The 24,105-nt window shown below is 33.3% G+C and overlaps 1 protein-coding gene across 1 annotated transcript; it reads right to left on the bottom strand.

The window, feature by feature from the left end:
• Positions 1–5,772: 5,772 nt before the first annotated feature.
• Positions 5,773–18,481, bottom strand: LOC145332940 (uncharacterized). The gene is made up of 12 exons (XM_080178053.1): positions 18,426–18,481; positions 18,025–18,090; positions 17,695–17,755; positions 17,377–17,430; positions 15,945–16,035; positions 14,489–14,571; positions 12,967–13,131; positions 11,437–11,578; positions 11,155–11,211; positions 10,755–10,887; positions 10,184–10,293; positions 5,773–9,016 (listed from the first exon to the last, which is right to left on the bottom strand). The coding sequence occupies exons 5-12, from the start codon at positions 15,969–15,971 to the stop codon at positions 8,333–8,335; spliced, it is 1,401 nt and encodes a 466-aa protein (XP_080034179.1). The 5' UTR covers positions 15,972–16,035; positions 17,377–17,430; positions 17,695–17,755; positions 18,025–18,090; positions 18,426–18,481; the 3' UTR covers positions 5,773–8,332.
• Positions 18,482–24,105: the final 5,624 nt, after the last annotated feature.

Below are 24,105 nucleotides of genomic sequence, written 5' to 3'. Positions count from 1 at the left end.
CCTTTGACTATTATACATTCGCATTCTGATTATTCAGTTCTGACATTATACAAGTGTTAATGTCCGTTTGTCCTACCGTTTCAGAGCTTCGCTTTTATGGATGTTGTCATCCTTGTATTGATAAATAAGTTTATCTTGCCAAAAACCTTGAAATATTTCTTTTTAGCATCAGACCATAGCAGAAATCAATGACGTGTAAGCTTTCTATCTTTTAGAGGGTTATAAAGGTTTTTAGGTTAAAAAGTGTTTAAAAGCAAGGGGGGGAAGAGTGTTAAAATGTAAATACTTCCAAATAATATTAGGGTGTTTCGTTGAGTGTTAAAACGTTTCATCAATTAATTTCAATTTTTAAAAGGTTATTTATTTTTATATTATCATTAGGGGTGTAAATCAATTTATTAGCCATTTTCTTATCCCTTTAGATCCCTGGGGATTAATTCAACCCTTTACACCCCCTCCCCCTCTTTGAGGTCCATAGCAACAATATCAAATTAAGTAACAATATATTTATGATTGGTTCAGAACAAGATAAGTAGGAAATTATAAAAATCTACATGTTTTTATACAGAGTATACTTTTCTTTCTCACCATGCAGGCCTCAGGCATAATTTTACTTCATGCATAACTAAGCTCGATGGTAGGGTGTGTGTGTTTTTATGTGTGTATGTCTTTGTGTGAGTTAGTGCGCGTATCAATAGTTTTGTACTTTTGTCTTTTTATCTATCTATCTACGCCTCCCTCCCTCCTTACCGTTAAGGGTTAAAAACAAAGCTGATTTATGGAATATTAAAGTATTAGTATAGAGGGGGCATTAGCTATTTGTAACTCTGTCCACAGGGTGGCGACCCTGTCCCGATTTTTTTTATTGAGTCCCTACAAAGATTACAGAACAAAAGCAATTTGATAGCAGAAAAAAGGGTCTCTTTGGCCAGGTATTTGTCTTTATTGACGTACATCTACACTCATACATTTATTTTCCTAGAACAGCAAGTTACAATATTAGAAGCGAAACTTTACTACAATTAAGACATAAAATTGTAGAGTATGTCCTCAAACTGTATTTAAGCAATTTTGAAACAATTTACATTCAATTTTGTTTAGACTCATAAACTAAGCTCTGAAACTTATCAAGTTTTTGTGTTAGTTTGCCATATGAATTTCAAGCTTCCCTTGTATAGATGTTGTCATCCTTATTTGCTGCTTTCCAATTTTACTTAATTGAACAAGGATGACAGCATCCTTAATTAAAAGTAAAGCTAATAATTCAGACAGACAGATATTGACAAATATATATTAATGCAATTGATATCATACACTATCTGGAAGGCTAAACAAAACTCCTTATTGTCCAAGGAATTGATTAAAGCTTAAAGTAAACAGTATGGACGGATGAGTTCACAATGAAAAAAAGTGTTGCTTTTTAAAATTAATGTTTTTTTTTATTGGAATATCCGAAAACGAGAAAGGCGATTTTTGCATTTATTCTGTGATCTCTGATTTTTCACAAACAGTACAGGATTAAAATCGATTAAATCTGTGTATATATACTGTCTAAATGAATAGGTTTTTTACCCTAGATGGTCTATTAGATACAATAATCTGTCCAACTTTAAAAGTAATTTCTAGCAGACAAGATTTTTATTTCTATTTAGGCATAAGCGACATATTATATGGTGAATAAATAATTACTTACTGAAAGAAACTTTTTCTAAACAATAATGTGGTCGGAATGTTCTTGCAATGTGTTCCTGTTGTTCCAACTAAGGAATTGATACTGTAGAATTTCTGTAATTATTAAACTTTTATATCTGTTAGGTATTCTATGCATTTTTGTATATTAAAAATTGTTTTTTTTTATCATTTCATTATTGCTTAGTGCCTGGTGATCACTGACACCCCCTCCCCCCCCCCCATATTTTTAAATTAATTTGATGATAATGGAATAGGGATAAGTTTTTTCCTTTGTCTAGCCCCTGGGAAGCATATACCTTCGATGCCTGTACACCTAACCCTAACCTTAACTCACCTAAAGATATAAACATATAACCCCACTGATTTTCAACTTATTTTATAATTTATGTGGAAGGGGTTGTTATCTGCTATTAGTATTATTTCTATTAGCAAAGCTACTCTATAGATGGTTGTGTCTGTCATTCTGTTGGTATTGCTTCTATCTATCTCTCTAAGCTGTACTCTTTTATATTAGAAGCTAAGAACTTTAAGCTGCAAAACTTAATTCAATATTTAATCTTATATCTCTGTTTGTCTGTATAATTTTGTTATTATTTTGATGATATTTTTTTTTACTTTTAATGAGCCTTGCAACTTATGAATGCTATTATCCTCTATAACACTGTATAGTAACAGTAAGGTACCTTCTAGGAAGCCTAACAACTCTTTAATTAATACTAGATATAACTATCCTGTTCATTTTATTTTTAGAATAAAAGTCCATATGACAAAAACGTACAAAATTTTATGCGAAGCTTTTCTATAATCAATTCCTATAAATGTAAGTATGTCCTAAAACACATTCCTGTATTTAAGCAATTTTTCACTAATTTACTGTTTAACTGTGTTTTACTGTTTATATTTCAATATTTCACCTTGTCTGTCTGTCTGTTGATAATTTTGTTATTATTTTTATGATAAATTGTTTACTTTAAATGAGCCATGCTACTTATGAATGCTGATTTCCTTGTTTACTCTATAATTCTGAATAGTAACAGTAGGGTACGCTCTAGAAAGCCTATCAACTCTTTAATTAATATCAAATATGATTATTTTTGGGAATAAAAGTTCCTATGAGCCATGACAACAACGTACAAAATTTTAAGCAAATCTTTTCTATAATCAATTCCTAAAGTATGTAAGTATGTCCTGAAACATAATCTTGGATTTAAGAAATTTTGCAACAATTTACTGTTTAACTGTGTTTCACTTTTTAATTTCATAGCATCGTTTTTATGGATGTTGTCATCCTTGTTTATACTGATGATAAAAATAAAAATGATAAACCAACCCTCTCTAACAACAATGGTATTTTAGTTTAAACCAAGACTTACTTACAAATTTAATTCTAGAGTAACTGTTAAAATTTCGATTGAAAGAACCTGAACATAAATAAATTTAAACATATTATATTGTTTTACACAAGTTTAAATTATATAAAGTACATTCAAACATTTTATTGCACTCAATTAAATTTGTATAATGTTTACACAATTGAATTATGAATTCTTTAAGATAAAAAAAAACTCATAGAAATATACATTTTTCTTTCTTTCGTTTTGAATCAGAAGGAATATGTTTATGTAGATTAGCATCCTCAATTAGGTTAAGAGCCTGACTGAACTGACTGGGACTGAATGTTTCTAAATTACCATCATGAACAACTATGGCAAACCTTCGTTGATGTAACATTATTACATCTCTAAAAAATATATCATATTCATTTCTTTTCTTATCACTCCAATCTGAATAATACATAATGAATCCCCAAGCTGCAAATTCACGTTTATGATCAATATTTTCATCAGAAAACACAATGATATTCTTTATTTTACTGAAATTTTCTTTCTGTAAGCAATAATAATCACAGATATAATTGATATGTCTTGGCTTGTTTACTAGATCGTTGGTATCTTCATCATAGTACCTCCAAGACAAATCAGCATAATTTCTGGAAATGTTTCTCTTTACATCTTCATATAGTTTTTTGTTTTCTGATTTAATTTTCTCCTCTACTTGTCTCTTTCTGTTATATTCAGGTAAACTAAGAAACTCCTTTGTATTTGCTTCTCTGATAATATCTCTAGTAATTCGAGAGTATGTTATGATTGCAATACTCTCATCCTGGTCAAATAATTTGTACTTATCTAATATTGCCATAGTTAAGGCACTAATATCATATTTGTCTTTATTATGATAATAATGACATGCTGGAGCTTTCCCATCAGGATAAATAATTTCATGTAGGTTTTTATCTTCAATTGCTCCAGAACTATTTAGTTTATTATTATCCAAATGATTATCTTTATCCAAAATAATAATTGCATGGGACATTGTTCTAAGTATCTTATTTCTCATATGGTCAGACCAGGTACTTGAATCACATAAGATAATGTTCCTTGCTTGAGCACCCTGGAATTCCTTTATGCTTGTTACCAATATTCCCTCAGGGTTTCCCAGGTATGATTTCAAATCTCTGGTAACTGTTGTAGTTGAGGAAAAGTGTTTGTTCAACATTATAAATAATTCTGTATAAAACATATCACCTGATAATATAACAACACTTTCTTTAGGTTTATGTATGAAATATTTGTTTATAGCAGCAAAAACTAATAAACTATGATTAATGTCATAGATATTTCTGTAGTAAAAATTATGGTTACCCATGATATTACTATCAGGAGAACAAGACATTTGTTGAGCAGAATCTTGTTCTAGAGCTTCAGCTAGATGTATAATATGTTGAGAATTTCTCATATTTTTGGTGAGATTAACATGAACAGCATTATGATTCACTTTCATTGTTTCTATCCACTTTGCTTTCTTATTTTTAAGATCTGCTCTCATATTTAAACTGAGCCCATCTAACACTTTTAAGTTAACGCAAATTGTCTGTATAGAGTCAGGAAAAACAATTTCTCCGATTGTCATTTCATCAATGAATAAATGATCACATGGATTTTTTCTTAAAAAAATGTTTAATGCATTGATTATGTCAATTGGTTTAGAATTTTCATCACTAATCCCTAAATATTTAGTAGTAATAACTTTAACATTAGGATAAGAGTCAAAATCTACTACAGCTATTATGTCCATAACAGATGATTCAGTTTTTCTAAATTCTTCTGTCAAAAAAACTCCTTCTATTGCTGTAAGTGCTGTCATATCAATGTAAAATAATTGATCTTTACTATTATCTATTGCACATTTTTTAGCTCTTTCCTTCAGTACATATGTTTTACCTGTACCATAGTCACCATCTATGATAAGGCATTTAGCTGGTGAGTGTACTGCTTGCAGCTGTTCATTATTGAGCATGTACACAGGAACATTACTCTCTCCTGATATTCCATCATTCTTCTCTGTTAATGCTTTCTCAGTTTCTTTGCTAATAGTCAGTGGATCTGATATTAGTTTATCAAATTTACTTGACTCTTTAATAGAAATGTGATATAACAGTTCGGCAACAAGATTTTCATATACTGTCTGATCATGATTATCAGATGTAACAAGCTTATGTTCAGATATCTGCTTTAACCAAGGTGTTAAACTATCAACATCTTGTAGAATAAATTGCTGACAGTTGACACAGGGCTTAGTAGTTTCTTCTTGAATAGGCAAATAAGGAACACATGCAGCCCTGACAAACACCCAACTTTTGGAAAGCATACCTCCAAATAACTTCTGCATGAAAGAAAAGTGCTGTTTTGTTTGATCTGAAGCATCTTTTAGTAACTCCAGTTTATCTCCTTTTTCTTTAGGTCCTAGTTTTACCTCTATATTTATAATAGCACTGTGTTCTGGAATAATGATTAGAGAATCCCATTCTGTTTTTGTTTCTTGAAGTCTGTAGATAAAGTATTGATATGAATAAAATTTCTCTAGATTGCTAGTAGGAAACTTATACAAGATTGTGTTTTCAATTTTGTTTTTCTTATTGCCTATTTGTTGTTTAAGTACCTGTATTATTAACCCATTAATATCCACCCCAAGAATTACTTAAAAATTTAAACTTTTTCAGACATACTCTACTTACTATGGATGGTTTGCATGCAAATCAAAAGAAATTTTTGTATTATGACCATTATGACAGAAAATATGAACACGTAAATAAATTGACGTTTGGCCACTCTCTACCTCGTTATCAGATGATAGAAAATAACACATTGACTACTAAAATTGATAACAAAAACGTTATTTATGTTTCTTAATTCATAGTAAACGTTATTTACTTTTATTTCTGATGGTACAAAATAAGAAAATGGTTTTAAAAAAACATTTCTTTTTTAATTATATAGCTTAGTAACAAATAAAACAGGGAGGGGGGTCTTTTTTTATTACACCACTCCAAAAAATATTTAACAAAATTTTCTTAGTTGTTGGCTTTACAACTTTGGGGACTTTTAATTAATTTTGATTGGTTGGTTCATTAAGTTGAGTGTCCAAACATTTCAACCGCTAATTGTACTCTACAGTGTGTATAAACTTCAGGATTGTACATCTATTTATTGGCCATTGTCATATCCCTTGAGACCCAAGCAAATATAAGCTAGAAAAAAAATGTATATCATCATCAGGAATTAGGGAACAATTACACCTTTTTTTCAGTGTATTTTATGTTTAGTTTATGTATAATGTTCTTATATATTTGCCTAATAAAATTATTCTATAAATAACTTTATTTACTACTAAAAATTTACAAATTAGTAAAGCTCAATTTTCTTTTCTCCTTATTCCATTTATCAATTATAGAACACAGCCTAAATCCTTTTCTATCCACGGTTTAACAAATGCGCGAGAGAAATTACCATACCATATACCTAACAATAATTTCAACCAATCACAAATAAGATTCTTTTATGCCCCTCCTTCATTTGTTTTTCCCTTACTTTCAAGATAATGAGTTGTTAAGATGTCAAATGGCGCGCATTTCCGGTCAATTTGTTTTTTCAGGTTATATTCAACACCCCCTTTTTTCTTGACCATCGAGTTTTTAAGAGTTAATCCTTTTTTAAATTCCCGCCCCCACCATCCTACACCCAATTAATTTATCATATCTCTGTTGTAAAACAATATCTTGACTTGCTTGACCATCCACATTTCCTGTTTATCTAGGGATAAAGAGATATCTATTTTAGATGAAAATCATTTATCCTCAAAATCATTGAATGCTTAGTATAGTATAAAATAAGATAGTATTGTATTGTATATTCAAATTTTTACACCTAAAGAGTGTTAGAATTTTATAAAAAAAAATTTAAGTGTATGTAAAGAAGTTTTTTTTCTACTTAATTGAATTATTCTAATTATTTAAATGTTTAGTTCTTTATATTATTCTAATTACGTTCCTAAAAAATGAATTTAATTTCAAGGGTATATGGCATTTAACTATCCCTTTTTCCAATTTAGCATTATAAATATCTTACCCTCCTTTTTTTTATTACTGACGAAGCGAAGCTACTATATAAATAGTAACACAGCTGCTCTATAATTTGATATGTTCGCTAGTACATCGTTCAGTAACTGAATATGGGAAAGGTGAATTTCTCTCAGCAAATAGGCTCGTGAATTTTTGGTGAATATCCTGTATATATTTTACTTGGTCTCTTTGTCTGTAGGTCATGCTATAAAAGATACAAATCAATAATTAATTATATGTTTTGTAATTTTCTATATAGGTATATATCTTCTTTCTCTTTTTTTCTTCAAATTTTCTCGCTCTCATTTTATGCACATTGGACATCAGATATTATCTCACATTGTCTGTTAGTCAATATTTGATTTTTATGTCTTCACTGCTTATGCATGTTGTCATCCTTGTTCTTCTCTTTAGCCCTCTACTTTCTACAATTTTACAATTGAAAGTTCGATTTTTAAATCAAACTTATTCTTTTGATGGTGAAGTATTATAAAGAACAAAATGGTAAAAATTATATATCTATATATTTATTTTAATGTAATTGCATTAAAGAATATTTTTTAGATAAAATTATTTTGAAAATATGAGTTACCAGTTTAAAAATGATAAATATTTAAGGACTGACCAAACACCCCAAACATGATTTTAGGGCATAATTTCTAGGGGATTTATATATTCATTATGCATATTACTACTCTAAATACTATGGGGGAATCTTCAGCCATACGTAATGATACTTACGTAACTTTTTCAAACACTTTTCTCTCCGTGAAATTTTAAGAATCTCTTACAATTTTTATCAAAAGCTAAAAATTTGGATCATTGATTAACACAACTTTCAATAAAATTTGTAAGAACACCATATCTTTGGGTTGATTTATAACTATAAAAATTATTATCCTCTCAATTTTCAATTTTTGATTAAGCCCTACATTAAAGCTTTAAAATTTTAATTAGTTTTTTATTGTTTTAATATTTTTAATTTCTAAAATTAAAGTGATAGCAATAATCTTTCAACATCTATTTTCATTTTTTATAAGTATCATCCCTGTCAGTTTTTAGAGCCCTCTAAACAGAGGCTACTTTAACGTAGTTATATTGACGTGTGGGTACGAATGGGTTAAATGTTTTATATTTTTAAAAAATATATCAAAACTAAAAATATTTATGAAAAGGTAAATGCTATTGATCCCCACCTTCAAATGAGCTTTTATTATCTATAAAACATTCCTTTTTAAACAGCCAGCTCTTTGAATCTTTTAATTCAAGCTTGTTTTCTTTCCATTTTAAGTGTTCCTCTATGCACAAATCTAGTTTTTCCTTGGGAATATCTTCAATGTCCAACAATGCCTTTATTCGTTTTTCATGCTTATTAAAATCTGCAGTTTGATCTTTTCCTCTGGTGTCTTTTCCCTTCTGAACTAGCTGTTGAATGCATTCTCCAGATTGAAATCCATTCATCACAAAACATTCAGTCTTTGATTTTCTTGCTGCATTAACAATGTGATCATGTAAGAGTTCTTCACAATGTTTGTCTAAAATTTGATCATCTTGATTCTTTCTTCCTTTTTTTCCTAACGCAGTTGGTTTCTTAGGTATGACATAATGATTTGGAATAGCTATAACTTTACAGTCTGGACCATAATAATAATCAGCTACTTTTTGCTTTATCTCATTAATCTTTGTTTGAGCTGAAATTCTTTCATTGTTTCCTGCAGGGCCATGAAAGTTTATACTCATGTCATTTAATTCTTCTGCCAAATTTGATGATTGGGAATCTTGTGTTGAAAAAGGGAAAACTCCAAATTGTAGTCCACATGCAATTGTACACATGGAAGGATTTGTAGACCCCTTCTCAACTTCATTCTAAATGTATTATGTGTTAAGTCATATTTTCCTGCCTTTTTCTAGTAATTGAATCTGTAATGTATATAGCATCATGGAAATGGTATCAGATTTTCACAAAATTTAAATATGTAAGATACATTTAAGTCACAGAAGAGACATACAAAGTATCCTGTGGACAATGAGGTTAAAGGCCTCCAGAATAATACCTGGATATTAAAATTTATACTATGCAGTTATGCTTTAGAATATCTTTTACTAGGTATTGATATTTTCTGTTTTTTTTACAACCATGAATGATTTGTTGGATCACATGAAATTTCAAAGCTTCCGTAGGTGATTGTAAGATGTTTGATTTTTTAGCTTTTTTGATTTGTGGCATACCAAAGAAGTTTTTTTTGTGTTATGACAAAATCCAACATATCATTTTTGCCATAAGTCTATTTTACCGGATTAAGCATTTTCGACTTTTACTGTATGTTCTACTGGTTGCTTCCCCCCAAACCTGTAGGGCAGGTGGGGAATGTCAGAAAAATACCCTAAAACCACCCCAAGATATTTAAAAAGCTTTCCTGATAAGTAAAACCAATTTAGAACATCATTTTCTGTAATCTTTAGCTTCAGACAAAAACCTTAATACTTTATTTTATTGGATACTCTACTAGCCTCTAGGGGCCTTTAAGTTCGAGGAAAGTCAAAACCCCCCTTTCAATTAAACTTTTAAAAAAACTGTAATTAAAAGAGGGGATTTGACTCCCCCCCAAACCCAAGGGTTCATAGATGCCTCTAGAGGCGTAGCCGCTGCTAGTATAGCATTCCATACTGTAAAGTAGTATGGTTTTTTGTCTCATGTTAAATATTACTGAAATTGCGGGTCTGGATTGGTTTTACTTATCAGGGAAGCTTTATAAATAACTTTGAATGATTTTATGCTATTTTCCTGACATACCCCACCCGCTCTAGAGGTTAAGGGCGAAGCAACTGGTAGATTATACAGTAAAAGCCTACACATAGGAAAAATGATTAGTCCAGATGTGCCTATTTAGACAGACAACATTTCATAAAAAAAAGTATGAAAATGAAAGAAAATTTCTTATTCTTTCATTGTCCAAACCCCCATCCAAATTTTCAAACTTAAGAGAATATTTAAAATAATAAGATTAAGGCTTTAACTCTTTAAAAAGTTACCTTATTAGAAGGTACAGAGAAATTTTCTTGGAGTTTATAACAGCCGCCACCAACGCCATTACCGCCCAAGCTGCCGAGAGCACCGCCTCCTCGCCCTCCATGGAAGCCTCCTATATCAATAGGGAAATAAGATTAATATAAAAAAACGGTAATTATTACTCGGAATCTAAATATGCATGTATTTTCCCCATGTTTATTTCTGTCATTCAGATTTTCTTATTATAATCATACGTATATCTTCATTAGGAAATATTATTCTATCACATTATTAGAAGTCTTTTGTTGAAAAATAAGCTATTGGTCTAAGATTGCTGATAGGACTATGGTCTTATCTGAAAAATAGGACTGTAAATTAAACTTGTACCAAAAGCAAGCTCTTTCATTAGCTTAAAACTTTAGGTATTTCATCCAATCTTGATTAGTCTAGTTGGTTCAAACAAGCAGTGTCCAAACGAGTCATATAAATTATCATTCATTATCCTATACCTAATGGTCTATTGTTTAAAGGTTAATATTTTGCTTAAATTTTCATCATTTGGTCAACAAATAGAATCTATCTATCTAATTATACCTGGACCTCCAGGACCGGCCCTACCGCCACGGAATCCTCCCCTACCCCTACCAGCGCCGGGTCCTCCACCCATGCCTAACTTTGCGCGCTCCTCCTCGATAACTTGCAACACTCTCTGCTTAGCGTATTCAACCTAAAACAAAGTCATTGTTATATGAATAAATACAAATTGAATGAAACCAAAAAAATTTTTGAATGTACAATTTTCAAGAAAGACTCATATATTTTAAATGTCTTGAGATGATTTCTCGCGCAGTCAAGGGGCACAGTCCCTAATCCTTAGGATCTATGAGTTGCTTACAATTGAACGATGGGGGTTAATTCCCCCCCCCCACCTCAAGGGCCCTTAGAGGTGTAGCTGCTAACATTTTGTTAAAGCAAATAAGAGTTGTAAAATTACCTTGTCAGGAGGTCCGAAAATGCGCAAAGGTTTCTGGTCAGCAACATCCTTAGATTCCTGAAAAAAGTATTTTAATAGATGGTTTTAGCATTTTTTTTAGGTTTATATTAAGGAGGAGAGAAGGCATTGGACTACAAATAAATCATTAATCATCTAATTCTTATTCCAAAGAAATTATTTATTTCACATACCATGGAAATTAATATTGCTCTGTTTAGATTAGAACACTTACGAGTAAAAACAACATTAAGACAATATTATTATATTTAAAATGAATGTTACCTGAATAATAACAATTTTAGCACCAGTATCTTCCTGTAGCCTCTTAATATTTTTACCACCCTTGCCAATGACCCTGGCAACAAGAGGTCCCTCTAGCATTATCTCAAAAGCTCTGCCCATAAATCTGCCAGGGGCACCACCACTAGATAGATAGATCAATAAGTCCAAGAATATGAATAAATTATAATAATAAAAGACCAATGAAAATATACCTCAAACAACAATATTCTTTGATGTTATACTTTAAATGTTATACAAAAACACGAAACATGGCTCAATACCAGCTGAGTATCCACGTGGATATTCAGCTACTATTGGGGTCATTTTTGGATACTCAGCTACCATTGGGAAAATGTGTGGATATTATTCAACTACCATTGGGGGAAAAAAAGTTTTTACACAATTATTTTGGTTAGCTTTTTTGTTAATTAGTCACTCATTTACTGTTGGTATGTGGTAAAATGAACAAAGACACTAATTATACATAAAACTATTGCATATTTTAGCAATATTTTTCATAACCTTTGATCAATAGACACATTGGAGAACACTAAAGGCGTTTACATGACAATGAACTTTAAAGGGAGTGTGAACGTAAAAAATTTCTCATCTGTTTATCAAATCTTTTCTAAGCACATTTCACTACACTGATCAACCAAAAACGTCATTTAACAAAAATATCCAGGAATAATGCCTTGATTTTATGGTATTTTGGGAGGGAAAAAGGAAAAAACAGAGAAAATCTGAACGTTTTTGTTTCTTATAATGTTTGTAGGGATATTTAACTTGTCATATATAGTTGAAACAATTTACTTACTGTTAAGGATTTATTTTATGATATAAAATTGCCAATTAGTTTTTTTATAACATAGTAATTAGGTAATAAAGACCTATTTTAAATTCATATTATTGACAAAAATATACCTCACTGTCTACAGAGGGTTGAATCTCATAGGTTATTTATAATAATAATTTCTTTTTTATTGAGTTGGACAATAAATAACCCACTTTGGAGAATTAGTTTACACTTTTATCAGACTATTTATAAAGAAATATTGCGTCTTTTTTAATTTACAAATTTGTAATTAAAGGTGGGCGAGAGATGGGCCATCTAAAGTTAATTTGATACTAATAAAAAACCTGTTTCTAGCTTTGCTATTGTATAAAAATATTGCTTATTTATCAATTTCTAAGTAACTATACATTGGTTTAAAGCAAGGATTATGTTAAAAGTCAGCTTAACCGTTAGGAAAAATCAGGACTATGTGAAAAATTTTAATTTTAGCTATAATGGGAGAAAAAAGCAATTTAATGCACATTAATTGCTTCCTTTCCCTGTACCTTATAAAAATCGTCGGAAAAAGCCGTTTTTTAAGCAAACAAAAGCGCGTTTTGCTCTATCTGTGAGAAATTATGAATGAGATAATGTTAAGATTTGATATTATAATGAGAAAAATTTACGTTCACAGTCCCTTTAAAAAGAACCAAGCAAGGTTGTGTTGTGGTCAAATATATAATATATTCACTTACCCGCCACCACCCTTCATGCCATGGCTGTCATTAGCGATAACAGTGTTGATCTGTTGTTTCGCCTCCTCTATGGCGTGGGGCAGGCCAGTGAGGGTACACAGGCGGGTTTGCTGGCCCTGGCTGTCAGAAGCCATCTGAATCTTGCACTGAGATTCCTGCTGCATTCTAAATAAAATACAATTTTGTGCTTTTGTTATTGTATGTCTGTCTATAACTATGTCCATCTGTCTTTCTAATAGTTCAACTTACTACATGAATATCTGAATGTTCGAGTATAAATCTGCTATTATCATTTCAGTGGTGGGTAATAATGAGTAAGCACCGGTTTTTTCAGGGGTGTATATTCTGCATGGGATTCCTTGCCAGGGGGGAGGGAAGGGCAGATTATGGGAAGTAAAAAACAAAATTCAAAAATGATTCTTGTGCAGAATACTCACCCCTGTTTTTTTGTCTGTCATTAGTAGGTATATTTTTCACTTAAACTGTTTTTAAACTATTTTCGAATGGGGGGTCAAAAATATACTAGGACACCTATAGAATCAGACTGCAGAGCCCAAATTTGAATTAAGTCCCCAATAAACTTTTTTTGGGGGATTTAAAAATTAATTTTTACTGTTGCTCTGGTCATTTTTACCAGATCAAAAGGTCTTTTTTTACTTCGTGTAATATTGTAACTTAGTGAACAATTGTATATAATTCACTTTGTACTGATACAATAAAGAAAACATTACTCTGTTCAATGGAAATAATTTTTTTTCTAAAACAATAAATTTCATTGAAAAATCTGACATAATACAATAAAAAACATAATGCTGAATTTAAACCAATAAAAAATCTTCTTTCATTTCAATTCTTTAAAATTTCCGAAATAGTGTTTTCACAAAGTGACTTATTTCAAACGTAGTTAAATAATTTTATTTAATAAAAATGAAAAGAATGAAAACCCTACTCATAAAAGATACATAATTTTTAAAAATATTAAAAAAAATATGTTTGAATAATCTTATTTTATATCATTTTTGTATATGTGACAGAAATAAATTTGTTGTATTGCATAAACATTTGTTGTCATCTTAATTTATTTAACCCTTTACAGCCAATTTTTATGTGTTTTAATGTATAATAGACATAAAACATTTTTATGTTAATTCATTAATATATTGTAAAGAATTAATTTTTAATTAGTATTGATAGATAAAATCAAAAGACCTAACTTTACTGTATACTAGCATACAATATTTACGAAGCAAGACACTCTAAAAGCTGAGTATTTTACCTACAAAGGAAAGAAACATCACGATTCAGTAAAAATTATTTAATCCATAGTAAAAAATAAACTTTAAAATCCTAATAAAAATTGATGTGGGCAATTGTTCTCATTTTTGGCTTTGTAGTATGTTTCTACAGGTGTCAAAGTATATTTTTGATATACCTTTTAAAAATAGTTTAAAAACAGTTTAAGATAATGATATGTTAAACTATCCTACAGTCTATAGGTCTTTGAATTTGTGTGTGTCTGTACCTGGTAATATTTTTACCACCTCTACCAATGAGAAGACCGACCAAATTGTCAGGAACATAGATCTGTTCGGTTATAGCTCTGTCCTATAGTGCATGGGTTGTTGTACATATTTAAAATTAGAATAGCAAAAGGGGAGACATTTCAAAAGGCAGCCCTGTAAACCCTAAGATTCAACATATTCAAAGTTTAAAAAAGAAGGGTTTAGTTGTTTATAGTAAATCTTGACAGGGAGTAAGGGAGGGGACAATGGGCAATTAATTCAATTTAAGAGTTTTCAAAGACAGGCCATGAAATTCATCACACTAATCCATAAAATTTGGAGGAAATTGTAAAGAGTTTTTTCATTAAATTTAGAAAATTATAAACTAAGAAAAAAATCATGCAAAGCGAAATCACATCTTGTTTTTGATGAAATATATTGAGGTTTTATAGTGTGATTTTTATCTTACAAGATTATTGGACCCAGCCAACTGCTGGCTGGCTGGGCAAAAATATGAACCAATACGCCCCTTTTTATCCAGTTTATTTCCCTTGCCCCATGCCCCCACCTCACTTCTCCCTTTTCCTATCGTGTGCTTAAAAAAAGGGAGATGGGAGGAGAGAGTGAAATAGAGTATGGAGGGTGGCCGTGTATTCTCAACTCTCTGTCTGCTAGATTCAAAACTAAAACAATGAGTAGCGGCATTTTATGCGCTAGTACCCAAAAACAATCAACTTTAACTGAGTTTCGATAATAATATTAAGATACGATTTCTTAAGGATGGAATATAAAATAAGAAGACAGAAATTACATATGATACTTTACTGTATCTATTTTAAAAGATTATATTGTAAACTTTATGGTACAAGATAATGATGCTACAGCTACTAAATTATTACTAGCAGCAGAGGGAAAGGCTCTAAGCTCATAATGAATATCTGAAAATGTAAAAGAATATTAGGGTGCTTTTTTTTCAAGATTAAGTCTAAGTGCAAAAGGAAAGGGACATGAAAAATGCGCTATTTGTTTTTAAAAATGGAAAAAATAAGGAAATAACCCACCAATTCTTTGTTTATTTAACGAAATTGTTTAATTTGTAGAAACTTTCAACCAAAACTAACTATTGCTATTTCTTTAAAGATGAAAAAATGATGGTAAAATTTAAGCTTGAAAAAAAATCTAAAACATATAAATATTATATAGTTCATAATACTACTATAAATATGATTTGTGGAAAAATGTAAATACTAAGTAAAAATATAAATATTTCATAACAAGTTATACAAAAGTTTATATTAGTGATCACATTTTTGTGAGTTGGTTTTAAGAGAGGAAAGTTATAGATTTTACATAAGATAAATAATAGAAGAGGTTAACAATTTTAGTTGACATTTGGACAGGTTTAGGTTAAGTTGCTACATAGGGTACTGGGTTAAGATAATAATCCGTTTGGAAGCCATACTTGAAAATGTTTACCTGCACCCCTGAGTGGATGATGTCCATGGTGGTAAAGTGTGAGTGTGTCGTTCAGATTTGACACTGTTGTCAATTGTTCTCGTTGGGACATCTAAAAGTATAGATTATAAATGGGGGGAAACCAGGATTAGTGGATAGATAATCAAAGGTATATTGGAAGGAATATAAGGCGGTTTCCCACAAAGGGCCTAGGGTTAAACAATCCCAACTTATTTCAAATTTAAGTTGAAATTTAGGGGGGGGGGGGTAGTTTTCCGTCTGTTATCCTATATCAGATTGGGTAGCCCCGTAGGTTAAGGGTACAGTAGGTATAGGCCCTGCAGGGTTTAGGCATAAATGGAAAAGATGCTCCCCTTCTTATTATTAATCTATTTCAAAAAATAGGGTTAAGACACTAGAGACTTAGGGTTACCCCCACCCCCCTTCCTCCCCCCATTGTTTGGAAAAGTAACAGGATGTATATGTGTCTGTCTGTCTGTAGCAAAGGATCTTGCTAACCGCTGAACGGATATGGGCCTCCTTTTTATTGAAGCTTCTTGTAGGTCCAAAAAAAGGTCAATAACTATTCTGGGATAAGGTACCTCAAGAGAAACTGCATAAAAGAAATTATAATTAAAGTTGAAAGAGGAGGATAGACTTCCCTCAAGTGTTCCAAGAGGCCTCCGGGGGCGTGGGTGCAAGTATATAGAGAAAAAGGAACAGACCGACACAGATACACATAGAATAAAAGTGCTACTAATAATTTATTTTACCTCTTACTTACACACAAAAGATAAAAAAAGAAGGTCAAGTTAAAATTAATAGGTGTAAAGCTTCTCTGTTCCTCAAAAATTATTACGTAAATTAATAAATATATTAGCTCTTTAACACTGCACATTAGAGTAGTTTTTCATTAGTTTGTTTTTACTTTGGGCCAGGTTGGGTTAGGTTATATTGGGTTCTGGGTAGCCTTGCACAAATATACTTAAATTTTTACATAGAACTATACTTTATATTTGAATATAATAATTTTTTTATTGGTAAGAAAATAAATTTGAAATGGGATAGGAAGGGACATAATATCAGAAGCTGCACTATTACAAAAATGTATAATTTTATAACTTCCCAACACCAGAAGATAACACAAAGGCTAAGTTATTCTTAGGAGCAAAACTGCTCTATAACTAAATAAAATATGTCTATTAATACTATGTATATGTATCCCAGCTTCTTAATTTTGTTAAGAGTTATTTTTTGGAGTAATGCTTCTCCATAACTAAAATAAAAAATATGTCCATTAATAATTACACTCTTTGTATATAATCTTCTTTTTTTGTATGATTCAATAAAAATTTTTAAAATCAGTAAATCAGCTAATTAGTGGAAAGAATAGACATAACCTAGTTATAGAGTTGCTGTGATACTTATAATAATGAATAATTCTACTCCTTACCTAACAACAAAAGATAAGACCAAGGCCAAGTTATTCCTTGGCAGCAAAGCTTCTCTATAAATATATAAAAATATGTCCATTAAAAATTACACTTTTTATATATAACCTTCTTTATTTTAGTATGAGCCATAGTTTTATGTCTTTTCCTCTATCATTGCTTGTCAGTTTTAAAATTCTTAAACAGCTATTTAGATGAAATTTTAAATTTTAGTTAAAAAAATATGATTTTGGGGGGGGGGGGTTGAGTTTATCGGAAATGACAAACATAATTATAGAGTAGCTGTTCTACTTATGACAATAAATAATTCTACTTCTTACCTAAGCACAAAAGATAACACCAAGGCCATAGTTATTCTTTAGGAGCAAAGCTTCCCAATTACTAAAATAAAATATGTACATTAAAATTTTTACCTTGCATTTGGTTAGAAGGAAACAATATATCTTTCATATTGTTTTAAATTTTATTCTTTATTTGTTGTCAGATTTCAAAAGTCAAAAAGAACTTTAAGTTTTTAGTTTTAAAATCAGCAAATTGTCAATGTATATTATTATCTGCAGAAAAGAGAGAAAAAGCTACTTAGAGGAACTGTCAGACATTACCTAGTTATATTTGAGTAGTTACGCTAATCTATAATTTTAAGACTATACCTAATACCTAAGCACAAAAGAGATAACTCCAGTCAAGTTATTCTTAGGAGCAAAGCTTCTCTATTACTAAAATAGAATACATAAATTGATAATTCTAACTTATGTATGTGTACCTAACAGTACAATATCTTCCTTACTTTGCTTTACTTTTTTTCATTTTAAAAATTATTTAAACAAGTAAAGTTTTGAAAAATATACTATAACATGGCCTATTTGAATATTAGCTACGCTCCTAATGAAAATAATTGGTTTAACATTAGAGTAAAACAATAGATAGGGAAGAGGTTAAATTACTCTATGCCACCTTCCTTGCCCTTTGAAAATCAACTAAGAACGTTGGGATCCAGGTAGTTTTTTTGGTTATACATCTATATTTACAAATTTATTAGTTTAACTCTTACCTGAATACAGCGATAACAGCAAGGCCAAGTTATTCTTTGGGAGCAAAGCTTATCTACAAAATAGAATAGTAAGTTAATGGATTTTAAACTTTACAATTAATGGATTGTTCAAGCTTAAAATTGTTTCTTATAGGAAAGTGTGAGGGGGGGGAGGGAGTTTTTCGTTTGTTTGTTGCTTAGTTAAGTCAAGTTTATACTAGTTCCTGCAGGATTTAGGTACCGTTGTGGTTATGCAGAAAGAAAAACTATTTAATAACAAACACACCAAAAAACTACCCCCAAAGCCCTCGTTTTAATTTATTAAAAAATAAATTGGTGTTTTTTTGTTTATGCTTTACAAGCCCCTTTGAGAGAAACTGCCAATCATAATATTTACTTTTCTGTCTGTACTGTGAAAAAAACAATAATTGTTTCTCGTCTTAAATATCAATGATGTCATCCCTTTTTTATAGAAAGAACACGATTTTTTTACACTATTTAATAAATTATTTCACCAACCTAAACTAGCAGTAAAAAAACATATTTTTTCAAAAAAGATTGATTGTGATCTACTTTTAGTTAAATAATATGTTTAAATATTTGCTTTGCTTATTAATGGATGTTGTCATTCTTGTTTTAATATTATGAAAAATTTACCTATAGCTAACTGCTGGTTATTATCACAAAGACAGTAAAAAAACAACTAAAATATGCATATCTCTTCCTTATCTTTCAGTTTATTTTCTAACAGGACGTGGCAGATGCCATGGATCTAAAGGGATAAGACAATGGCTGACTAATTGATGTACGTCCCCAATGTTAATACACAAAATTACCCTTTCTGTCCCCTCTTTCTCTCTCTCTCTCTCTCTCTCTCTCTCTCTCTCTGACAGAGCCTTGCTTTTTATTGACGTAAAATCTAGGACAGAGATATAATATTATATAGATAAACTATTTTACCCCAAGCTTTATATTCTGTGTTGATAAGGATTACAGCAATTTATTTTATAACAAGTCTGAGGGGTTCTTTGTTTGATAAGGCACATTGAGGGAAACAACCTGTCAAACAAAAAGTGAGAATAATTCAAAGAGTAGAACTTTGGAAAAAATCACAATAAAATCAACCTTAGAAGTAAATAACATTTTCAAACTAAATTAATTTTCAGTTCATTACAATTTGACAAACAAACGGACAAAAGTAAGTTATAAACACATTAGAATCAACAAAAAATAATAAGGCCTCTAATCTTAATGGCAACCAAGAAAGATGTCCCCAAATTAGGAAATACGGATTAATAAGATAAAAGGTTGCATATTAATAAGATAAATCTTCACACAAAAAAATCATCAGTTCAATTTTAAAATTTCTTTATCTATAGCTTTTAATCAACAATTAACAAAATGAGTTATAAAATAGGGTTTGGGGTTTGTATAATTAGATTATGGTTGATAGATAACTAAACATGATCCAATTCGATTAAATTCCGAAGAACAGTCCATGTTCCCAATTTTAAATGAACTCAACAACCATAGGTAGCTCAGCCATTAAAGTTAACAAAGTGTTGCAACATAGAGTGTCATGTTATTAGCAATATTGAAACAAGGATGACAACATCCATAAGTAGCGAAGCACAAAAAATTGTGGATGGGAATACGTACAAGTAGATATAAAGTGTATTTATTAAAATCAAGAATAGATTTATTGGAGAAAATAAACACGAAACCTTGTTTTATTTTGTACGATGAAGACGGTGGAAATAAATTACATACTAGATGCACATAACAATGTTAAAAAATATTTTGAAACTGTTAATGCAAAAAAGTTTTGAAATTAGACCAAAAAACCAAAGATATGGGGTAATATGTCAAACATATAAAAATAGCCAAAAACCTGCTAAAAGGCAGTCTGGCCGCGATTGATTCTTTTCTTAAAACGCCAAATATTTAATTTTAATATCTTTAACTGAAAAATTTTTTTAATCGGACCATAAACACCAAAGATATGGGGAAAAATCTGAAAAATATAAAAATAGCCAAAAACCTGCAAAAAGGCAGTCTGACCGTCATTGTTGTTTTCTTCAAACGACAGGAAATTTAATTTTCATATCTTTAACTGAAATTTTTTTTAAATCGGACCATTAACACCAAAGATATGGGTAAAAATGTGAAAAATATAAAAATAGCCAAAAAACTGCAAAAAGGCAGTCTGGCCGCGATTGATTCTTTTCTTAAAACGCCAAAAATTTAATTTTAATATCTTTAACTGAAAAATTTTTTAAATCGGACCATAAACACCAAAGATATGGGGAAAAATCTGAAAAATATAAAAATAGCCAAAAACCTGCAAAAAGGCAGTCTGACCATCATTGTTGTTTTCTTCAAACGACGGGAAATTTAATTTTGATATCTTTAACTGAAAATTTTTTGAAAATCGGACCAAAAACACCAAAGATATGGGAAAATTTGGAAAATATAAAAAATAGCCTAAAACCTGCTAAAGGGCAGTCCGACCGCTATTGATGTTTTATAGTTTATTGTGCTCCTTAATGATGGAAATGTTGTCAAAAAGTTTCAGCCTTCTACCTATCATAGGAGCCGAGAAAATCACGTTTCCCCCAATTCATTAATTACGGACGGACGGACGGACATTTTGATTTATAGAGTAGCTTCGCTACTAAAAAAGAAAGAGAGAGAGAGAGAGAGAAACAGAAAGGGGCGAAAATTAATAGAGAGAGAGAGAGAGAGAGAGAGAGAGATAAAGGTATATAAAAAAAACTAAAGAGTAGTATTGCTATGTAAAAAACAGCTTATTTGCTTAAATAAAGATAAGACAAAACAGAAATTTAACAATTAAGGACTTTATCCTCCGGATTTTATTCATATCCGCTGGATAGAAACCAGTTCTGCACAGCTATTAACAAACAAGTTGGTTCTTAAAGATATTGTCCACAGATACGTTGACTAAACAATGGAAAAATTCCCTTTAATTATTTCCGCTTCCGCGGCCATTTAACTATGAAACCATGCATAACAGCTTGTCTGAATAAAATGTATTTAGAACTTGCAATATTGTTGGTGATTTCACGCAAAGTACCTTGTTGAGCACCAAAAACCCTATTTACTTTTTTAAAAAGAAATTAAAAATAAAGGAAGAGTAGGGGAGTCTACCCATTCAACTTTCCTCAAGTCATTTTAGAATAGGGGAGGATGGTTTCACAGAGCTCACTAGGTTACTTTGTGTGTAAGTGTGGTAAGGGTGAAGCAGTTCAACCCTACTGAGCGAGTCCGGTCAAAAGAGCCCCTAGCCTTAAGGATTCTATCAATAAAGTACTACAAGTAGTTACAGTTTGAATGTTTTATTTGAACTGACTATACACAACAAATTAATGGCTTTATATACAAACAGATTACAATATTGGGTTAGGTAGAAAATGGGTGAGGAGAAGATGGGGGGCTGCAGCCAGGTGAATAGCAGATGGGCAGGCCCCTGTAGGGGTTAAGGTAGACGTCCCCCGGAAAAGGGTAGGTTAACTGGAACATGAAGGGGGAGGGGCAACTCCCTCCCCACATCGGCGGCTGATGGCTTTGACCGCATTCTTTGGCGGTCAGAATAGAAGCAAAGGTTGGCTTTAGGAATGTGATGGGTGGAGCTTTAACACCTGCATTTGCCGGGAGTCCTGGATCGTAGTATGCTCTAGGAAATGACAGTCTGTCTGTCCGACTACCACAACCTCCCCTTCGAGGCGTGAGGGACCTCAGGACATCAGGCCTCGAACCATGGTGGGCGGCAGACTCTTCCTGGGCCACAGCGTGGTGTAGAACAGCTCGGGCCACACGGGCCCCTCAGGACACCCGCTGCTTGGTGTGGCTGTTGTGGTGATGGTCCGACCTTGGTGCTGGAAATTCTGTCTGGTCCGCAGGTCGATCTCCGTCTTGGCTGGCAGCTGGATGTGGAGGTCCAGGTATACTCTGGAGGCCCCTAGAGGAGGGATTGCGAGGGTGAATGGCGCATACAGGTCCATTGGTGCTCCTGCCTTGTTCAGGTTGCTGGGGGCCTTGGTTCCCACCCTCACGGGACTTACCAACATCTGGAGGGAGCACATGGCCTCGGTGTCATCCTCGGGGGCTGCAACCTCCATATCGGTGGCTGCCTCTCGTTCGGGTGGCTTGCTGGCAAATGGCATCGGCGGGTGGCGTTGGTGTTGGCAGCGGCGCCGGAGGAAGTGTTCCCAGTTCTGCTGGTTGGCTGGTCAGGTTCTCTTCTTCTCCTCCAGGGTGGTTGTTCCGGTTCTCAGGTATCCCCAACTCTAGTTCATCTGTTGGATTACATATGGCGCCATCTGGCGGCGCAAGCGCAGATCAAGACTGCTCTCCTCCTTCTTCAGGGTTGCTGGTCAGACTCTGGTCCACAGCTGGTGGTGGCAGGACAGTGGCTTCGGCTGGTTGATCCTCTGGGTTTCTGTGGTGGCGCCGGATATGGCAATGGGCTGGATGCCTGGACTCTCCAATGTTGCTATATACCACCGCTGCTGTACTCAGTTGCTGACTTTTCAATCCAGGTGAACGTTTGTACGAACATCGAGAGATGTAGGGGTAAGAGCCAGGTACAACCACTCAACCTTAACAATACGATGACCAGCAGCCAGGCGGTGGTCATTGATGCCAAGTGGTTGAGGGTCCCAAGATGGCCATCCCTGACTTCTTGCTGCACGGTGGGACGTCTCATTTGTCCAAGGCAGGCGGTAAGCTGGGCCAGGTGACCAGGTAGTTGCAAGTCAGAGTGAAAGGACATGGTTGCAACGGGGCCTCCAGGGGCAACCCTGCCGTACAGGGTTTATGTCACAGGTAGCTCCCCCGGCGGGCAGTCCTGAGGCTTGAGGTTGGTGTCCTCCCCTGGCCTTGATCCTGTGGGGGCCTGGACTTTCCTCAGGGGGGCTGGCTCCCCCTTACTCCTGGTGCCGGGTGATGGCCTCTCCCTACGGCCCTGGGCTGTATCGGGCTGGAGCGTCCATCCTCCTGGGTTAAAAGTGTAATTGACGTCCTGGCATTGCCCTGGAGCGCTTGGTACCTCCATCTTGAGCATGGAGTCTGTCTCCAAGAGTTCAGTCTTGTCCAGCTCCAGGTCTGCCCGTGGTCCTACAGGTTCTCCCCTGGCATGTAGACATTGGGGTGGATTTGTGGAAACCTCCAGAACATCAGGCTTAACTAGCTCCCCAAACTGCTGCGCTGGGGCAGCCAAGCGGATTGCCGCCTGAACGGGTCGGCCGAGTAGCTTGTTGGATACCATCGTGAGGCTGAGGGCCAGTAGGGTGACTGGCTTGGCCATGGTCAGCTGGGCCGCATGCCCATTCAAGGGGAAAACGGCGTTTGGGGTGTGCGTAGCCGGCCGCGACTTTACAGGCTCAGCTTGGTAGGAGCACTCGGGGACAGATCAGGGAGGACACGGTTGGCCGTTGATGAAAGTATCCTCAGTTAGGAAGGCTTCCGGGAGGCAATCGGTCTCTGGGAAGGCTGTTGGCGAGTCTACCGTGGACGTGTCTGGTACAGGTGGAAGGGTCACAGCCGGCAGGTTGGTTCCCTTGCTGGCAGTGAGGGCCGTGTCCACCCAGTGGGTTCCGCTCTCATCAACATGGGATGATTCTGGGTTCAGGCCCGGCAGCGGCTCCTTGTGGTTCGGTTCACGTTCAGTGTCATCACGGGT

Source organism: Acartia tonsa, chromosome 11 (assembly GCF_053477335.1).
Source record: "Acartia tonsa isolate MP-2025a chromosome 11, ASM5347733v1, whole genome shotgun sequence".
In the NCBI taxonomy this organism is placed as follows: domain Eukaryota; kingdom Metazoa; phylum Arthropoda; class Copepoda; order Calanoida; family Acartiidae; genus Acartia; species Acartia tonsa.
This window is presented reverse-complemented; position numbering and strand designations above follow the sequence as displayed.